General features: G+C 37.8%; 1 protein-coding gene across 1 annotated transcript in view; it reads left to right on the top strand.

Moving 5' to 3' along the window:
* Positions 1-16,613, top strand: part of SLCO5A1 (solute carrier organic anion transporter family member 5A1) — a 105,019-nt gene that overhangs the window by 61,875 nt on the left and 26,531 nt on the right. The window contains exon 5 of the mRNA XM_010998857.3: positions 2,728-2,892. Coding sequence (XP_010997159.3) covers positions 2,728-2,892 — 165 coding nt within the window. The remainder of the gene's footprint in view (positions 1-2,727; positions 2,893-16,613) is intronic.

Below are 16,613 nucleotides of genomic sequence, written 5' to 3'. Positions count from 1 at the left end.
CAGGTTTCTGTACTTGAAAGTTACTAAGTGTATTGATTTCATAAATCTGTATGTAACTTAAAAATACTTTGTGGGATAATAGTTTTGTAAATGCAGTTGATTCTTATTATTTGCAGTAGTTGTGTTCTATAAAGTCATGGGAAACAAGATATTGAAAACTGGAGTGTTGTTCTGGGGGAGATCCAGGTTCGATTCCTATTAAATCGTAATCATCAGTCAATACATAACCTTGTTTCAGGTGTGTTTATCTTCAAAGACACCTTATTTAATATATATTGTTGGTTCCTTAACTTTGAACCCACAGCCAACAGTTGTATCACTCATGCCTGAAGGAAGCTTACCTAACTGTGTATTAGACATTTCTTCAAGGAGCTCTGATTCCTTTCAGTGGAAAATGGCATTTAGCAAACAAGAACTGGGTGCTAGGTGGGCTCATTGCTACCAGGGTGTCATTACTTCTAAGCCCTGTTGGTAACAGGAAGTGTATGTGTACACACACACACACACACACACACACACAATCTATCTGTCTATCTATCAGCTCATGAATTCATACCACTATCTCCATTTGCAATGTAACTGTCCCCTTTCTGTATTTGTAACTCTCCTCTCTGGCGGTTAGAAAACTGACTCCCATTAGTCTCAGCGTATTTACTGATTTACTCACTCCCCTACCCCTGTATGTAAACAAATAACTAGCCCCACCAGCTAAAGACACAACCCTGGAGACCTGGCCCCCCCACTCCTGCAGGGCATGTAGTTTGAAAGTTTAGCTCCAATAAAAGGGGAAGAGGAAGGTGGAAGATAGAAGGAAGCTAACTTAAAGTTGTAGAAAGTCTAAACTTTTGCTAAATTGTCCTTAAATAACAATAGGGATTTTTTTTGTAATAAAAGAAGAGAAACATCATGTGTATTTTTAGTTAGCTTTGAAATTAGAAGGCTATTTTACCATACCAAATGGGTATAAAAGAAAAACCAGTTTTATATGACTAGTATCTTTAAAAATATTCATGTGATACATCTGTTATCACCTTGGATTTAAACATTTTATTTTATATTTTTCCCAGATGTTTTAGATTAAAAACATTGGCTTTTAATAGACCAGCTAAACTTAATTTGAATCTTTAAATGTTGATAGGAAATCTTCTGAACTTTCTAATTTTTAATGTTGGAAATGACACTTTGATTTGCTCTGTTTACAAGAGAATATTGGGTAATTTTATGAAGTACTTTGATTATACATATATATTTTTTTTTCTGGTGTGTTTATCCATGTTAAGAAAGTAAAGTATGCATCTTAAGGTTTCTTTTAAAATACTTATTTTAACTTGAAACAATTAAATGATGCTATCGAACATTAAAGTTAGTTTACACTTTACAATGATCATTGCAAATAGTCTTGACTTCTGAAATCTTAGATTCTGGTGAATAGGCTATGAATTATAGCCTTAATAACAGTGGTTGCTTAATTTCTATGGAATGATTTTAATATGTTGTAGCATAAGGAGATAATTATTCTGTTAAGTGAGACTGTGCATGTCAAAGTAATGCAGCTTTTACCTTTTCTATGAAGACATGTAAAAATCACACACATGTGAGTTAATTCACATTACAAACATGCAAAAAATACAACAGCATCTACCCAGTAATCTTTTTAAATTTCTGTTTCCAATCTTCTTAATCCCATTCCCAGAATTTCTTGGTGTTATATATATTGAAAAGAATACATTTGACTGTATATAAATACATTGTTTTGGTTTGATTTTTACCTAAATATTATATATATATTTACACACATGTATATGTATATTTCTTGCTTTTTTCATCAATAAAAATATTTCTTGGAGTTCCTCTTATGCCATACATATAGCTCCATTTTATTTTTTATTACTACATAGTATTTCATTACATGGCTATGCTATAGTTTATTTAAACATTTCCCATTGATAGACATTTAGCTTTTTCCCCTACATTTTTGCTGTTGTAAACAACACTGCAATGAAAATGCACATACATCTTGAAGCATGTGTGTGGAAGTTCTATGAAATAAATTCCTAGACTCAAAAATGAGACGTGACTCCCTTCATTGGGCTGTCCTGCTCCTTTGGAGACCATTTCTGTTCCCCAGTCCAAAGTCCCTGGGAGTGTCTGACCCGGTGGCCTTGTCCCTTATGCCCTTTAGCTGTATTCTGTCCTGTTTTACAAAGAGGCTGGAAGAACAGGTGTCCACCATCATGGACCAGTTCCTCTGCTGTGGGCGTCTGCCGTGTCAGGCCAGGGAGGTGGCATCTCAGAAGTGCGCCTTCTCAGGGAAGTGTTAGTGGGATGAAGTGGAACCCGTAATTACAGATTATATTGCAGTAACTTTACACATGTACTAGTAGACTTTAGGGTCTCATCAAAGAATAGCATCATTTTAATCAATAATGATTGCAAGTCATTTATTTTAAGCAATTTTTGAAACAGGAGTCATAGGTTGATTACTTCTGATAAGGACATTTGTGTATGGGTATGTTTTTAGATTCTTTATTCAATTTCCTTATCCTAGTTGAAAAATTAAAAAGAAAACCCCAATCTATTTCATAAAGGGGATAAGTTCTAATCAGTCATTAGGGTTTTCTGTATTGCTGAATGGCTATTTCCAGTTCATTTCAAAAGCAATTCAATTTTATTTTATTTTCCATCCCTTGTTTATAACATTCATTTGTCATTTTTGTCATTTTGTAGACCTACCAAGAGCAGCTGTCAGGATCTTAAGCAACATGACATTCCTTTTTGTGAGTTTGTCATACACAGCTGAGAGTGCCATTGTAACTGCTTTCATTACCTTCATTCCCAAGTTCATCGAGTCACAGTTTGGTATTCCAGCTTCCAATGCCAGCATCTACACTGGTAAGGCACTGCCGTTAGAACTCCTTGAAACCCTGGTCATTTCTGTCCACTAAACGAGAATGCCAAGAGTGAGGAGAAAGTTCATTCTAACATCATAAAGTGTTAAAAACTTCATTAGCAGCAGCCTTCCCTCCTCAGATTTTGGGAGGAGGAAGTCTTTGAAGGTTTTCTCTTTGATTCTGATTGAATTATCTGTGTGACATTTTTCCCGATGGTGTCTTGGAAAAGGGAGAACTTTGCATATTTGTGTTGTTATGGTTCTCAATTAAAAAGGGTGAGACAGGCAAGGCATTTAAACTTAAATCTGAATAAATATTTGTATGGGTTGACTTGAGTCTTAAAGTGTTAAATTTTAAAAACTTGATAATCTGAAATACAGAAATTTTAAATAATTGGTAACCTGAAATACAGATCAGTTTCATAGCGTTAAGATTTTCTCTTCATAAATATGAACAGATTTTATTTGAATTACTGGAGATGCTTGAAGTTAGAAAGGAGGTCTGTGAATTTTGTTTTGGTTGATGTTTTCTGTCTGAGAAAACTGAGTTTTCGAAGACTTTGGTCCACGTGCCCATGGTGCTTAGTGCTCAGATCTTTTTTTCATAATAAATCGGGTGCTCAGAAATGTGGCAACATGAATTCTCAGATATTGGGATTTTCAGTGTATTTCATATAATATTCTGGATGTTTCATTAGTGGTTTCCAAGATGGTCAAATGACTGTATCTTCCTAAGGCTCAATTTATTATAAAATATAAACAGTTAAGTGGAGAATTATGAGAACTTTTCCGATGGCCGTGGCTCCCATTTCCTCCTCCACGTCCACATTTAAACCCAGCAAGCTCGGACTTTTGTGTGTTAATCTGACAATTAACACACAAAACTATTATTGTAGAAAGAGAAGTTGACTTGAAATCTCTGGGTAATCATTTTGTTCTCTATCATTTTGTTTTCACTTTGCACATAAAAAGACATACATATTGGGTTGTGGGTCCATGATAGCAAATCTTTTTATAAAGAGTGTCCTGCTGTGGACCTTGTAATTGTCACCTAAAAATAGGTTTTCTCTGTTGGTTTTTAAAAAAATACATGTTTTCCTTATATTAAGGTAAAATTGGTAAATTTTACAGATTACATTAGAGTTCGGGTGTGAGAAATCCTGAACATCCCATTTCTAGTTTAATTCTTATACTAAGCTTTGTTGAACGACAATTCTTGGATGGGGAAACCAAGAGTTGTGGCTCAATCTGATGCCACATAATTGTCCATTGTAGTCTCAGCTTTTCCCAAATTAAGTTTCAATATTACAGAGATCTTTGCTGCAGGACTTTTCGTAACCCTTAATATGCCAATGTGCATTGAGGAACTCCCAAAGGAAGGTTCAAAGTGCAGTCTTTCCCAAACTTACTTAACCATGAATTCCATTTTTTTTAAAGCATTCTTTCTCGTGAACAGTGTTCCTTGGGACCACATTGGGAAACACTGCTAGTCCATCCTGTGTGTCCCTGTTCCAACCAGACTCGGGAGCAGAGCTGTCTGGTCATCGCCATTTTGACTTCGAGGGTTGCTGGGAGTGGTACATTGCCGAGCTGGGTGGGTATCAGTGTGTATTGAATGTATATAGACCAAGGCCATCTCTTAATTACTGGTAGAGGCAGAGGCTAGTAACAGCTCCTTGTGGAAAAATGGAACAAAGACTTCAGCTGGACCTGGGTGCTTGGCTGCAGAGTTCTGTGGTGTGGCTAAGGCAGTACGCACCGAACGTGGCCTCCTTGGTGAAGAGGGGCAGGATTGAGTAAATCTAACACACGGAGTTTGTTCATCCCACTTTCTGACATCTGGGTTAGAGAAACATTATCACACAGCGCCCAGTACTGTTCTGGTTTTGTCACCAGCAGTTTTGTTGTTGTTGTTGTTTTTGTTGTTTGTTAATCACTGCCAATGCAGTTTATACAATGGTAGTCTCCTGTGTTTTGATAAAAGGCCTTTCATTCCCAGATCACATAGTTTTTCCTTCCTTTCCAGACAGATAACAAATACTAATAGTCAAGAAATACTCAGATTGATGAAGAGTAGAGGGTGGTCTGTCAGATCACAGTAAGATTAAACAGGGATGACAAATTCTTTTTAAAACTTGCCTTGATTTTTTTTTTTTTGAATCTGTGTCAGTTGAATCCTTGTTCCTCTCTAAGCAGAGATTTGTATTTTTGAAGGACTTATTTAATTTCATTTAATCTTTTGTATTTAAAGTGCTTTCTATGCATGTAAGTGACATGAATTAAGAAATGTATCTGAACAAGAATTAAAAAATAGTTTTAATTTCTCATCTGACATAGTTTTCGAGTTAAAAGTTCTTTTTTCATTTAAAAAATTACCTAAACCTCCGTAACAATTTGCTTGTGTTGTGTTATGTGGTAGAGATGAAGTTCCATGCATGCAGCAAAAGATGGGCCCTTTGCTCACCCGCCCTCTCGCAGAGCCATGAGCACCAGTTCCGTGCATGGCACTGTGCTGTGTTGTGTGTGTGTGTGTTTGTGTGTGTTTACGGGGGCAGGCGGGGGGAAGTATAAAGACTCATACCAAGACCCTGCTTACTTGCTTACAGATCTAAGAGGAGAGAGAAAGCTTACAATATAAGTTTAGAAAAAGATATTTAAATAAATTAATAGAAGCTTGGTGTTACAGGGATTATTTTGCCTGGCGGAGTGGTGTGTTTGAGTTGCATTTCATGGCATCCCTTAAAATGGCTTTTAATTAGGCTTTTAAGGAAAAGCAGAATTTGATCATTTGGAGTTTGGAGGAAAGGCATTAACTCTTTAGAGGAGCAGCTTGAGTAAAGAGCAGGGAAGGATAAGCTTTGTTCTGGTAAAAAAAAAAAAAAAGGCTTGCCTAGGACAGAAATAGAGAGGACTCTGAAGGCAAGTGGGCGGGAGGTGGGGTGGGCGGCGGTGAGGGGGAGGTGAATGCTTTCTGGTACTGGGGTTGGGACCTTCAGCACCACTGGGCTCATGTTATCATCACACTGGGGGCCTCTGTGCCCTGGGAGGAGGTGGTGACACTGAGGAGAGGATCCTTGAAACACCTTCACCAATTCCAGTTCATCCCGCTGGAGTTTGTGTGTGTGCAGCTGTGAATCTGTGTTCGCGTTACACTCTCCCTGCTCGTGGTCTTTCTACTGGCCCTCTTAGGGTCACATGTATTGATGGAAATTAAATATTATGAAGTTAGTTTTTTGGAAGAGCCTGGAATTAGGGGAAGAGCCATTGCAGGAGGGGTTAGATGGAATGGCCGTGAACCCTGCCCTGCTGGTTACTCGCCCTGTGACTTTGGACAAGTCCCTCAACTCCCTGAACTTTATCTGTGTGATAAGGACAATATCTCCCCGTCTTTCTCTGTGTCAGTGTTGTTGCGCGGATCAAGTGAAGTAGTAAATAGTGATTTGCTCTGAAGCTTACCTAACTTTAAATAGGCCCAGCAACAGAAATGGGAAAAGTACAACTTGATCACATATTATAGGAAACAAAGTTATTATTTATGATGATGGTGGTAGCGCCGTACATTTGAAGTTCAACAGCTTGAACAGGTCTGAGAATGAAGCCTCTGTAATAATAGTGATGCCAATAAAATGACTGATGCTATTCGCTGAGGTATTTTTATATGGAAAACATCATTTAATCCATACAGTAGGTATTACTGATTATGTCCATTTTCCAGATGAGGAAACAAAGGTCCAGAGAGGTTTAAATAACTTGCTTGAAGACACACAAATATAAGTGAGAGCCAGGAGGCTGGAGTCTTACTCCTTGCAGTATAGAAATACTCGTATATGACTTTTATTGAACTATTATAACAGGCATATTCTACTGTCATCACTTCCAGTTAGGTTTTCTTTTAAAAACTATTTTCAGAGAAATGATATTCTAAGATTCTACTTCCACTCACTCTACGCAGCCTTTGCCACTGAACCAGGGTCCACAGCATTCGTTTGCAGAGCACTGTAGTCTTTCAGCATCACTTTTGCTTTCCTGGGTTTCTGCCCTTTGCGTGAAGAATTATAAAGAGTTAGACATGTGTTCGTTTTTACAAGGGAAGTAGCTCTGGAAAACTCTATTTTGTTTTTCACTGGAGAATAATCAAGATACTTATTTCTGTAGTAAGAAGATTAGGTTAGGGTGTTATTATCTGAAGAAAAGTTACTGTAGTTTTTATGGTCATCTAATTAACGAAATATTCGCCACCCATCTTCAACCACTGATTTGGAGTTTGCTGATGCGTTTCAAGGTAGTGCCACTGAATGCAAATTGCAGCCTTTGAGACTCATTGCATCTTTCGATGCAAGAGAGGCATGAACATGCTTTGGTTGGTTTCGTTCTTCTGAGAGCATTAACAGCTTTTCTACGCCGGTTCTTTAATTTTAGGAGAGTAGTGTTTGAAATTCACTTTGTACTAAGTTTACAAATGTATTCAAATATTTTTTAAATTAACCTTTTAAATGCAAGTAGACTGTATCAGGTGTGAATGTACTGTAACATCACAAGCTATTTCCAAGGTCAGATAATGACATCTGACTGTGAGATGTGTGAACACTACACTCAAACTGGATGTGCTCTGGGGGAGAAGAGACGTTCCCTGCAAACGGACATACTGCAGAAGCTGCTGGAGTCTTTTGCTTGTACAGTGTTATACAGTTATGTTAGGAGCTAAGAGTGACAATGATAGGTTCTGTATCTTTTGAGCAGAGAAGTATTTATCACTCTGAATTACACTTGTGTTTCTTCAATGTCAATTAGAACTTTTGTAGAAGGTTATAGTGGACAATCAGTCGAGATACTCAGATCCTATTTGTTCATTAACCAATTAATTTCCTCTCCAGCTTGAATGTGTTGAGTAAGACATACAGTACAGTAGTCAAGAGAGTCAATTTTGGAAGGAGACAGATCTTGTTGAAATTCTTATTCTTCCTCTCCATCTATCAATCCATCCATCTGTTGTCCATGCACAAGTATTTATAAAGTTTCTGCTAGGGGCCTGACACAGTGTGCCAAGTGCTAGAAAAATCATGATGAGAACACCGAGGGGCCCCACCCTCCAGGACCGTACAGGATGGTGACCTTAGTGGGCTGCCTGTGTCCCTGGACAAGTTTTTTCACTTTTATGAGAGTTAGAGGTTGTGACGAATAAGTGAGGGGATGTAGATGGTATGCTTAACATAATGCCTGGAAAGGAGCTCTTAGTAGCAACCGCAGCACTAGCTTAATGATACTCTCAGAAAAAGGAACCTAAGGCAGAAGAGTGAAGCTAGGACTTAGGACTTGGGGAAACATTCATCGGGAAGATTATCTGGGAGAAATTAACTCCAAGAGTAAGAAGAGATTAAAAATGGCCAAAGGTAGTGGGAAAACGAAAGAGAAGGCAAGAGACTTGATATTAACATGCAGGTTAAGGATTATTTCATCTGAACGGCAGGAGGCTTGGAGATATATATAATAGAAATTATAAATGTGCAGTGTAACACGTTATATGTGAACCTGATTTCAGTTGAATTGGTGTTGAATGAGGGTTAAATCTTTGTATCTCTGATTTATTTATTCTCCCTTATTGTTCGACCTCCAATAAGTCTATTTTTAACAACTCTTAGAAGGGAAAAATACATTTTAAGTGTTTTAATTTTTATATATTTGAGCACAGTATAGTGAAATGTCAGTTGGCCAAATCTCTCAATTAGATGAAGTGTTTTCATTTCATTCATCTTTGATGATTTACAATAGCAGAGTCCTTCTATCTGGGATATGTTTCCCATGAATGCATATGCGTGCACACACAGCCCCCCAATGGCAAACATCACTTAATAAGGGATTTTCTGGCTCAGAGGACATTCAGATCAGATTTCTACAGATTTCTACATCTACATTTATTGCCCCTTGATGATCTCTGAGGTTCAGAATGGCCCAGAGCCCTCTGGAGAGACTTAGTCATCAAAGACACCGTATTCTGTTCGCAGAGCAGGATGCATTTTTTTGTATAAAGCTGAGTTGAGAAAGATTAGGGAGGTTTTCAAAAGGACAGAAAACCCAAGGGAAAGAATAAAGTGTCAGGAGCAGATGTAAGAGCATTTCTACTGAATGTATGATGTCCTTGGTTAAATCAGTATCCAAGATTCACCCAACAGATCTGATAATGAACGAATGTAAACATGAATCTCTCTGGTCCTCAGTCTCTTCTTTGAAATGAGCGATTGAATTAGATAATCTTTCACCGAAGATCAACTAACAGACATCCCACTGTCTCCCCCACATCCTCAACCCAACAAAATCCTCTGATCTTTTGTGAGCAACTTCTTTTTCGAGGCATTCATGTTAGTCAGTGTCTTCCTATTTCACTTTGGATATATATAATAGCTTTCCTTGGCATTTTAAATTTCTTTTATAGACATATTGATTTTTTTTTTCTCCTTTGGTGCATGAGATGGAACCGAGGTTGAATTGCTACACTACTTGCTTTCTTTTGGAGGGACCATCAAGGAGCACGTTCACTTGATGATTACATTTCTCCTTTTAAGAACTCAGGAACTTTCTACTGGGCATGGTCCCATGTTAGCGGGTCTATGTCCTGCTAACATGGGGGTGATCCCTGCTTGCTTTGTAGTGAGTCAACATATTTTAACAGAAAAGCGATGGATTTAGGGGTCATAAGGTCTCGGTTTAAGCTCTCCCTCTGCCATTTATTGGCCACAGAACCTTGGGTGAGTTAACTAATTTCTCTGGCTTCAGTTTTACCAGCTGTGAAAGGGTGTAACCATATCCACTTTACAGGGCTCTTGAAGTTTTAGAAAGTTTAAAAATTACTTATTATGTGTAAAGAACAACATAAATATTAACTATTAATGAGAATGACACTGGCTTTCATCTCTATTCATCAAATATTCTGTCCTCCATAATAGGAGAGGGGAAATGAGATTATTATTGAAAGAGCTGAGGAAGGGAGGAAAGTAGGGGCTGGAGTATAATATTATCCCAGTTTTGTAGATGGATAAATAAAGGTGTAGGCACTAATGGAAGGATTCAGGCCTCAAGGCAGTGGCAAACTGGGGCTGGAGACAGACTGTTCTGACTCCCAGTTCATGCTACTATTTCTCATTTCCTCAGAGATGCTGTTAACTCATAAAAATCACATCCAGAGCTAATGAATATCTTGGCCCTTAACTGTGGCCAGGATATGGTTATTACCACACAGGCAGGAAATACCTTACTCTTTTCAACTAAATAATGAAGCATGTGCTTAGACATTATTAGAAGCTGAAGTGATGTCCTCTTGAAACCTGAACCACCTCAGGATGGACCATGGAAAATTTGCTTTGCTGCCAGGCTCAACTTCCTGTTGCGGCATCTTTCCATCGGCCAGAAGCTAGAACATGGGGTTATTTGCATTTGTTACTGTTAGACTGATTAGATTTCAGGCTAATGGTTAATTTTTTTCAAGTCACGCTATTGAAATTTTTCTTATAGCTCTATTTGCAATAAAGAGGAATATAATTTTTTTGTTAAAGTGGATATTCAGAAACATAGGCACATGCTTCTCTTACCTAGGCAAGGAACAATGTGTGTATAATTGTTTTATATAGAGTGGTTCAGTATTATTTTGCAACACTTTCCTTAGATTTGTTTGAAATATGTTCTATATAAGTAGCAAACCCTTTTGGAAAGGCAGTTGAACTTGGTGCAGTCAGTCAGTGATGGAGGAGAGGAGGACAGCTGGGTAAATGTCCGTGTCCTTTGATAAGATTTTCCAATAGGACATCTGTATTTGTGACACTGCAAGTTTTTTGTTGCTGTTCTTATTCCAGCCTTGTTCTCAGAGATAGTTATTCACATAATCAATGTGTTGTTAGGCACTCAGAGTTGGTATAGTCACACAGAGTGCTTCCAGCTTCTGCTTCATCATGGAATCTTGGTCCAAAGGAGAGATCCAGCCATTATCTCTGTATTGCAAGCATCAGGATTGTAGGAAAGGTGAAGAAAGGCATGAATGGATGGACTCCTGTTGCTTATATCGCATTATGCAGAACTTATCACATAGCGACCTTTAGTTGCAAGGGAGCCTTGGTGAACTCATTTTAATTGATAGATGAAAATGGTGCAACTGGTGGATCATTTATTTTCTGTGTGTGCTGCTCTTCCTCTCCTCTACATCTTTGTTCAAATGGCCCTCATCAGTGAGACCAGTGTGCCCCATCTAAAGATGTAGCTCCTCTCCCAGAACTCCTGATATTCCTTGCTAGGCTGAACACTTGTCTCTGTAGTGCTTTTCACCTTCTAACATTCAGTGTGATTTGCTTAGATATTGGTTTATTGTGTATTGTCTCTTTTCCCCACAGTAGATTGTAAACTCAGCCTGGGCAGGATTTTTTTGTCAGCTTTATTCACTGTGTGTCTTCAGAGTCTAGTACAGAGCCAGGACATGGTTGATTCTCAAAAAAATGTTTTCTGTTGAATTAAATATATGTTTTTAAAATTATATATTTTTTAAGCTTTCTGAAAGTTATGCTTAACAACATGTTTGTAAATAACAAAAATGAATTTTAGCTCAACTACTGTTTAAGTGATGGGAAATTAAAAACAGTGCAATAAAGGGCATCTATAAAAAACCTGCAGCTCACATCATACTTCTTACTAAAAGACTGAATGCCTTCTCCTTCAGATCAGGAACAAGACAAGGTCTGCTCTTGGCACTTCTATTTGCCATTGCACTGGAGACTCTAGCTGGGGAAGCTGGGCAAGAGAATGAAGTAAAAGACATTTAGATTGGAAAGAAAGATGTAACACTCTCTCTATTCACAGATTATGCAATCTGGTATAGAGAAGATTCTAAGGCGTGCCCTAGAAATTATCAGGACTAGTAAATGAGTTTAGTGAGGTTGCAAGACACAAGGTTAATACAGAAATACCTCAGAGATATTGTGGGTTTGGTTCCAGATCACCACAATTAAGCAAAGAGTGTGATAAAGCAAATCATATGAATTTTTTTGTTTCTCAGTGTATATAAAAGTTATATTTACACTGTCTATTAAGTGTGCAATAACATTATGTCTAAAAAACAATATACATACATTAATAAAATATTTTTATTTTAAAATTCTAAAAAAATGCTAACCATCATCTGAGCCTTCAGCAAGTCATAATCTTTTTGCAGGTGGAGGGTTTGAAATATTGTGGGAATTACCAAAATGTGATGTGGAGAGATACAACATGAACAAATACTGTTGGAAAAATGGTTCCAGTAAGCTTGCTTGACTCAGGGTTGCTACAGACCTTCAATTTATAAAACACGCAGTATCTGGGAAGCAAAATAAGGCAAAGCACTATAAAACAAAATATGCTTGTACACAAATATCAATTGTATTTCTATATGCTAGCAATGAACAATTCAAAAAGGAAATTAAGGAAACAATTGCATTTACAATAGCATGAAAGAATGAGATACTTAGAAATAGACTTAACAAGAGAAGCACAAAACTTATATTCTGAAACCCACAAAATATTGTTTTAAAATTAGAGAAAACCTAAATAAACAGAAAGACAGCTCATGTTCATGAATTGGAACACAGTGTTATTAAGAAGGCTGTATTCCCCAGATAGATTCAACAAAATCCCCATCAAAATTCCAGCTGGTTTCATTGAATAAATTGCCAAGCTGATCCTAAAATTCATTTAGAAATGCAAGTGACCCAGAATGGCCAGGACAATCCTGACAAAGAACAAAGTTGGAGCACCTAGATTTCTTGATTTCAAAACTTAATAAAAAGCGACAGCAATCAAGACAGTATGGTACTGACTTAAAGTAGATCTAAAAGTCATTGGAATAGAATTTACCATACATCTATGGTCAACCAATTTTCGACAAGGATACCAAGACCATTCAATGACGAAAGGATAGTCTTTCAAAAAATAATGCTGGGATAACTGAATAGACACATGCAAATGAATGATGTTGGACCCCTACTTCACACCGTATATATATAAAATTAACTCAGAATGGAGCAAAGATCTTACTGTAAGAGCTAAAATTAGAATACTTTTAGAAGTAAACATAAACTAAATCTTTGTGACCTTGAAGTAGCTAATGCAACCAAAGAAAAAACAGCTGTTGGACTTTATCAAAATTAAAAACTTTTATATGTTAAAAGCACCATCAAAAAAGTTGAAAAGCAACCCACAGAATGGGAGAAGATATTTGCAAAACGTATATCTGATCAGGGACTTGTATCCTATATATAGAACACTATTATATGTGAAGAATTCTTAAAGCTCAATAATAAAAAGAAAAATAAGCCAATTAAAAATGGGCAAAGGGTCCAAATAGATATTTCTCCAAAGAAGATATATAAATGGCCACATGAAAAGATGCTCCACCTCATTAGTTATCAGGAAAATACAAATCAAAACCTCAGTGAGAACACTTTGCACCCACTTGGATGTTTATAATCAAATATGATTTGTGGAAATAACAAATGCTGGTGAAGATGTGGAGCAGTTAGAGCCCTCACACACTGCCAGGGGGAAGGTCAAATGGTGCAGGTGTTTTGGAAAACAGTTTGGCACTTCCTGAAGTATATAGAATTACCATGTGATTCAGAAATTCCATTTCTAGGCATATATCCAAGACAAATGAAAACATACATCCACATAAAAACTTGACCATGAATGTTCATAGCAACACTATTCCTAATAGCCAGAAATAGAAACAACTCAAATGTCCATCAACTGATGAATGGATAAATACAATATAATCTATTAGTACAATGGATTATGCTTTGGGTCACAAATAAGAATGAAGTACTGACATGCTACAGCGTGGATAAGCCTTGAAAACATTCCGCTAAGTGATAGAAGGCAGCCAGACATATTTTATGACTCCATTTACATGAAATGTCTAGAATAGACGGATCTATAGAGACTGAAAGTGGATTAGTGGTTGTCTAGGGCTGAGGGAGGGGCTTGGGAGGAAATGACTGTGAAAGCAAATGAGCGCAGGGTTTCTTTCTGCGGTCATGAAAACATTCTAAAAATGATGGTGGTGATGGTTGTGTATCTCTGTGAATATACTAAAAAAACCCTCCTTAAAGTAGGTGAGTTGTATGGTATGTAAATTACAGCTCCATGAAGCCATCAATAAAAAAAGAAAGAAAGAAAAATAAACACAGCGCGTTTAGATTAGTGAGTTGATGACCTGTATAGAATGGCTGCTCAGGTCCTCCTCAGTCACTTGGCAGAATTCAGACAGCTTTTAATGAATTTCCACTTGGCCCTGGTGGGGCAAGAACACTCTAGCAAAGTATAACTGAAGTGTTTAGAAGTTTGTCTCAGAAATATTTTTTCGGATAAATGGAGTTTGAAAAATCTGCTTACTTACTACCTGACCTGCTCTGTCAGGTTTTGTGGCTGAGCTATTCATGTGCATAATAACGATCAATTCTCTTCAATGGGAAAAGTTTGAGGGCTGCTGGATTTGGACAAAAAGGGAAGAGGGGAGACATTGAAAACTGCTGATGGAAAATGGATCTCACCCAAAGGACCTCCAAGGGGGTTTTGCAATTGGCACTGGCCCACATCTGCAGGCCTTGCCTCTATGAACGGAAACTACGTACAGTAACTTAATACCGAGGTCTTCCTTTGAGCTTATTTTGATAACTGAAAAAGTTAATAAGACCCTATTTAGTCTTCTGTGAAATTTCCTCTACAGAAGGCTCCCCTCGCCTGCCAGCCTGCTTCTTTTGCAGTAATTTATTTAAAGCTTTTGCTGTTTCACCTTAAGTTTTCCAGAGCCAGTGAAAAACGGAAGTAAACACTCTGATTTTTTGCATCTCATCGTTTCAAGTTATTTTTGCCCTCTGTGGTTTTATTGCCTGGAGGCAGAAAACTCTTTGAGATTTTTAAGCCATAAAGGATGAAATATTAATTTGATTTGATTTTTGAATCCCTTTCACAGCCCAGCTTGGTATCTGATTTTATGTATTATTTCAGCCAGAGCTTTGCAGAAACCTGAAATGAAAAGTGGGGTTGTTTTGTCTGTTGAGTGTACCTTTTTATTACCTTTCCTCCAGTGCTCTCAAGGCCTTGAATCCCTGAGATTGGGGTTTTCATATTTCTCTCCCACCGCACGGTGTTTGCCGGGTTTGGCAGAGTTGAAGAGAGCATTACTGTGGTTGAATGAGACCCGTTTGCCCTTGTGGGAGTTCAGCTTGAGCTTTGTTTGCTGTCTCCATGCTGAGGTGACTAAGGAGGCTATGGTTTTGAGAAGTGGGTAATTCCTTGGAAAGCTTTGTTAATCATCTTAGCAGCGCCATGATAGACATTTCCGAGCATGCTCTGTTGATGAGCAGCGGGTGGTCCCATCTGAGCCACACTGTGGCCATCATGGGGTCTTTGCCACAGGATGCTGTGGCCCGACAGATCTGCTTCTGGCACTGTGTCCTCTAACGAAAGCTGGAGAGGGGCAGCAGAATTCCTAAAAGAACCCCTGTAGATCCTTCCACTCAACCTATAGGCTTCTCTCCAGGTGCTGGTAGAGAAGCCTACCAGGCTGTCCATTGAACACACAGGGGCTGCCTCTCCTAATCCAATCAATCGGGGCATGGATCAACACATTGCTGCCTCTCCTTTACAATCTGACTCGACGTTGTGCTATGAAATGTTACGGATTCAAAGAAATAGTCTGATCTCTGTCTTAGAGCAGCCACTGAATTATAAAAAAAAAAAAGATACTATAAATTAATTCTTATTTAGACCTCGTTTTTAGTTTGGAAAGGGATTTCTGAGATTTTTTGCAAGGGTGATATTGAGATATGTATATGAAAGAGAAAGAGTTATATTATGTTTTTGTGACTTTTTTGGATGTACATATAGGTTGTGAAAATGTGTACTTGCTAGACTGTCTATTCTCAGATAAAATTTAAATTCTCGTTTAAAATTTGCTAGCTTCAAGGTTTGAACTTGAAAAATATTCTCTTCTATTCCCCTCTGACAGTAATTGTTACTTCTTTCCTATAAGAAAATATTTGCACGGTAAAGTGGAAGCTTAAAAAGGGGTAAAATAATTAGCCTTGGGTGACAGGAAAACATTTTTGTATGATAAGGTTAGAAGCATAGTTTTTGGAAAAGCTAAATACATTTGTTAATCAGATGAAAACAAGTTAAATAGATTTCCCTGCTCTGTCACTTGTTTGACGATTCCTCGGACCTGTGATGTGGAAAGAAGCTATATTCCTATATACTCCTTAACTGTAAGGTACCCCATGATTTTGAGTTACTATGAAAGCAGCAATGCTTCTAATTAGGCTATGACGCAGGGTAGAGATACTATTGATTGTAAGCCACATTCTGATTTCACAGCAACTCAAAATCCATATTATTTTGAGAATTAAATGAAATACTATACATACAGTTAGTTATCACCGTATTGGGCATATAGCCAACATGAGTGTGTGTGTGTGTATGGAAAGAGAGAGAAGGGGGAGAGAGGGAAAGAAAAAAGAGAGAGAATGGGAATGAGAATGCATTGTACTTCCTTCTTTTCCAGATGCTCACCACCCCCCTCTTTCTCCTCCCCTCCCCTGTGTCCGGCCACCTTCCCCCAAGACAGCAGCAGAACCCGGAAGTCATAATGGCTTATAATGATGTTTTGTATTGATTTGTAGTCTTAGGTTTGCCAACCATCTATTTTTCA

Source organism: Camelus dromedarius, chromosome 30, assembly GCF_036321535.1.
Source record: "Camelus dromedarius isolate mCamDro1 chromosome 30, mCamDro1.pat, whole genome shotgun sequence".
NCBI classification, from domain to species: domain Eukaryota; kingdom Metazoa; phylum Chordata; class Mammalia; order Artiodactyla; family Camelidae; genus Camelus; species Camelus dromedarius.
This window is presented reverse-complemented; position numbering and strand designations above follow the sequence as displayed.